Genomic DNA, 4,565 nt, shown 5'->3' with positions numbered 1-4,565 from the left:
TTGGCAATGTAAAAATGATAATTGTCTTAATTCTGGAATTGTCTGATTCCACAGTTTCGCGAAAGAAATTAAATTATCCAGTTGAAAGGGCACTCGGTTCTTGTACGTATCCTGGATCAATATTCCAGGGCGCTTACTAGTGCATATGATGTACACCGTGCATCGACTCATGCCGTCCTTTGACTCGCGAGATGCGACTCCGAAGTTATTCAACAATTCTTGCAATATAATGCTTCTCGATTAGCGAGAAAATTATAAATAGCAGCTATCTTGTTCATTCCGGTTTTAAGAGTCTCGGCGACGCCGTATCGTAATTTTATTCTTGTATCGAAAAGCTCGCTCGTGCGAGAAAATTACCTGCTTGTTTCGCTTCGAGAATTTTTTTTGGGGGGGATTGATTTAATTTTTAAGATAATATTTATTTTGACAATAAAAAAAACCAGGCAATCTCAGAAGAGTAATATTATATTTCTTATATTTTAATATTAATCATATATGATCCTGTTACATGCGAAACTAGTTTAAGCTGATGGAATTAGGGCACCGCGTGTGTATATAGTGATAAAATTATGACGGGCGCTAGACACTTTCCCAGTTAACTGGATTAAAACCTTATGCAATGATTCCATTTATAAATTACTCTCAAATATAGCTTCGGAGATTATCTGAATGCCGTTAATGTTATCTATACTTTTGCTTTTTGCAAAAAGTAATTACACTTTTAACATATACTTCAGATTTTACGAGAAACAAAATTAAATTTTACAGTAATTAATTTTCAAGCAACTTTACCAACTTCGGTAAATTTCATTAATTCTTCAGTGCCTTAAAACCTTACTTCCAAATATCCGGTAAAATGTCTGCGTTTGCCTGTGAGCCAAACGAAAAATTTAGCCTGCCGATTTACAAAAATATTTTTCTAGTCTCTTTGAGGCGACTTCGAACGTCATTGTTCGCAAATGTATTACCGGAGGCAAGGAGACGGAGAAAAAGAAACAGTTGGCGGCAAGATGCAAAGCGCAGAGTGAAGAGGTGCAAAGTCGCCTCGCGGGATTAGGCTCTCAGGGCGGAGTCGACCGTGAAAGTGAACATTATCTGCGTTGACTGTACCGGTTGACAATCGGAACTCGACGAGGCACGAATCTCTTCACACTGACGCGGTGGCCGGTCGGCAGTCGACGATCGACAGTCGCGGCGACCGTATCGGCACGTGTGTATCGCGAGCTTATCGCGTCAAAATTTCTCGCACCATTTCGGAGCAAACGCTTCGAAAAATTCGGGCCTGCTCTCGGCGAACAGTCGTGTAAAAATTCCTACGTATTTACCTGCGATTCCACGAATTCCGCGTGTAAATACGACCGCAGATTTTTGCATATTCCGGAAAAAGTAGCCGCGCTATTATCGACACACTCCACTCTCGGCAAACAACGTAATCGCCTTCGGCGAAATTTATATCTCGGTAATCTATCGAGGATGCTACATTACTCGACGCTTGGCTCGTAACGATATATACGGGGTGTCGTGAACAAAATATTCTGCCGAAACGAAGAACGTGAACGTCGAGACGCAGGTGTTTTAGTCGGCGGTTTACTCACTGACGGATTCCGTTTGAGCGATCTCACGATAGATCGAACCACTGGACCAGGCAGGGACGCAAATCGCAACAAATCGGCTCGCGGCTGCTTCGAGTCGAACCTCGACCGAAAGGCAACGAATCGCGCACCGATCGTCTAATTGTAAGCGGCTCGGCGCTATCTTATCGGTATCTCGACATCGCGCGCGGAAAATAAGCGTGAAGGTGAGGAGGTGCGTGTGCCGGCGCGGCTCGTGTCCCTGAAAGAAAGATTACGCAACGCAGACGGCAGAGGCACGATGAAGTCGAAGACGAGCGCGAGCGAGAGCTTGATAGCAAGTGAAAGCAGGGCGGGGATCATGAAAGACGGTGTCGACCAGCACAAGCAAAAACCGTTGAAAAAAGGTAAGGACCGGATGTTGGCCGCGGGTAAAGATCGACGAGTCATATCCGTCGCTTCTATTCTGCGGTTTTATCGCCAACCGGCCGTTCTTTTACTTTACGTCGGCTTGTCTTCACAGATCCTACGTAATCGTTGATGACAATGCTAAATTAAACAATTGATCTCCAACGACAAGCCGTTGTTTGTCGTTATTTTTGAAGATTCCGTGGTGACGTTTAGAGATGAATCAGCGTTCAATGGCTCTCGACGCCTCTCTAATCTCCTGCAATATCGTTATCTTTTAATTTGGTAATCGTTTCCCATTACCACTATCTCATTGTTGCCCGTTTGCATAATGGCGATGGATATCGTAAATACGAAAAATTGGGCGGGCAAAACCCGCAGCGCGGGTGCGATAATGCTGAATGAAGCGTACATCGAGATATTTATTGTATCAATATTCATTAATCTTTCGAAATCCATTAGCACTATTATTGCGTCGGTGGACGCATTAATTTTCAACAAACTGTTAATTAACACGTGGAACAATTACAATTACCATTGGATGGATAGATCTCGCTTTTTGTTTCTCGCGATTCGCGGAATTTTTGAAGCCGCTGCCGCTGGCAAGACGAAATCTCTTGTCTCGACGCGAAACCCGACGCGATAACGCGAGAGATCGGTTCCGCCGCACGGTATTTTACGACCGTCCGCCGATCATCCGGCCGTCTTATCAACTTGCCTCACGACTGGTTTAATGTATCGCGGCGACACGACGCGACGCTTAAATTACACGATACGAGAGCACCTCGTGTGATACCGCGCGAGCCGCGCGGTATCCAGAAGATCCGGCCGATATTTGCATATTACGACAGACTACCTCTCTCGGCGGCCACGAATATCTCCGTCACGATTTTCGTCGTTCGTGACGGGGCGAATCCGAGGAACGTGACGCGGCGTCGTCGCACGCCGGAGGACATTTTTAACCGTACCAATACCCCGACGAGGAAAATACATTCCTTCGCGCGCTAGAAATGTCTGTCGGAATCCCGTTTGTGTCTCACTTAACGAGTGGTCGACCGATGCGGTATCGCCTGCGAGACCGCTTTCACGATTATCTGCTGTTTGTCAACCCCCCTAATGGCAAAGTGGCTTTTCAGAACGTATCTAATCGATATACAAAATGGGCAAAAGAAGTAAATGATAACTTCTTCTTCCGTTTATTTATGTGAAAAAAAATACAATTAAGTTTAACTGACTTTAAATAATTGCAGTAAAATAAAAAAACTGTAAAATAGACGAAGCCGTGGATCGTATCCCGACCCCTTACCATTACAGGGTTAAACATTCTATAATGCGCCTTCAAATTAATACACCATATGTTTAAATATGAATTTAATACATACTGCAACTTGCGTTAAATGCAGTGAAAAAATTTACGAGAGAAGTAATGATTATTTATGAAGTATTTTCCCGGTGAGAAATGTTTAAAAGCGTAAAGTGCTCGCTTCCCGTTGATACAACGTTGTTGACATGCAGTTGAGTTAGCAAGCAAAACGGTAAAACGTTGGCTCGCCGCGCGGAATTCTTTTGCATCACGCAGGATATAATAATTGCGCTCGCGTTCGCGCTATCGACTACAATGAGTCGCGCGCGCATCGCGAATGTAGTACGAGCATTTTGTAATTCAGTTACCTCCACACTCGTCGTGGGGTAATTAATTACCGGCTTCATGTATTATTAAGTAGCCGTCGGTCAATTGTCATACAATGAACACGCGCCGAAATATGTATTTCTGTATGTTGCATCATGTACCATCGCGGTCTCTGCGAGCTATCGCAACGTAATAATATTTATACGTCGTATACAGCCTTGAACCGTATGGAACGATTGGATAAAAAAACCGTAAAGCCTTTGCAATATAAGAAATCTTTATTTTTGTCGTATATCGCGATATATCCTGCAATATATAAAGTTGTAATTGTACGTTTATGATTACTATATATGTAATCGCTGTAGTACTGTTGATTCTATCGATTATGTATTGTTAATAATTAGTCGACAGAATCAACAGGACCGTAGAGATTACATAAAATCAAAAAACAAGCGAGAAAGGACAAGAGAGCATATTTTGAAGATATGGCCGCCGAAGCGGAAGAAGCTGCTAACAAAGGTGACGTCAAAACCCTATATATGTAGAATTACAAAAATATTGTGGCCAAAGGTCATAAGCAATGATGATCTCTGGAAGGCAACCAACCAAAAGTACATTAACAACGAAATAAGAAAACGTAAATACGGATGGCTGGGGCACACACTAACGAAGGATTACGAAGAGATACCCCACGCTATATTGGAATGGAATCCGCAGGGTACTAGATGTTGGAGAAGACCACGAACATCATGGAGAAGATCGGTATATGCCGAAACGGGAAAATTGCTCAAAGAACTAAGGGCGGTGGCAAAAGATAAAAAAGGGTGGAAATCCTTTGTAGAAACTTTAAGCTCCTAAACAGGAGTACGGATAGTAATAATAATTGCGATATGTCCTGCAATATATAAAGTTGTAATTGTACGTGTACGATTACTATATATGTAATTGCTATGGCA

General features: G+C 42.9%; 1 protein-coding gene across 13 annotated transcripts in view; it reads left to right on the top strand.

Moving 5' to 3' along the window:
- LOC112463294 (actin-binding LIM protein 2) overlaps window positions 1–4,565 on the top strand; it is a 44,435-nt gene that overhangs the window by 18,034 nt on the left and 21,836 nt on the right. For 12 of the 13 annotated variants that reach the window (XM_025029614.1, XM_025029612.1, XM_025029617.1 and 9 more), the window contains exon 1: window positions 1,161–1,978. The exons of the other annotated variant lie outside the window; for it this stretch is intronic. In XM_025029614.1, coding sequence (XP_024885382.1) covers window positions 1,873–1,978 — 106 coding nt within the window. In that variant the 5' untranslated portion in view covers window positions 1,161–1,872. Of the gene's footprint in view, window positions 1–1,160; window positions 1,979–4,565 lie in introns of those variants that run through there. 13 annotated transcript variants of the gene reach the window in all.

The sequence above is a fragment of the Temnothorax curvispinosus genome, unplaced genomic scaffold (assembly GCF_003070985.1).
Source record: "Temnothorax curvispinosus isolate PA1 unplaced genomic scaffold, ASM307098v1 QBEX01013138.1, whole genome shotgun sequence".
Lineage (NCBI taxonomy): Eukaryota > Metazoa > Arthropoda > Insecta > Hymenoptera > Formicidae > Temnothorax > Temnothorax curvispinosus.
This window is presented reverse-complemented; position numbering and strand designations above follow the sequence as displayed.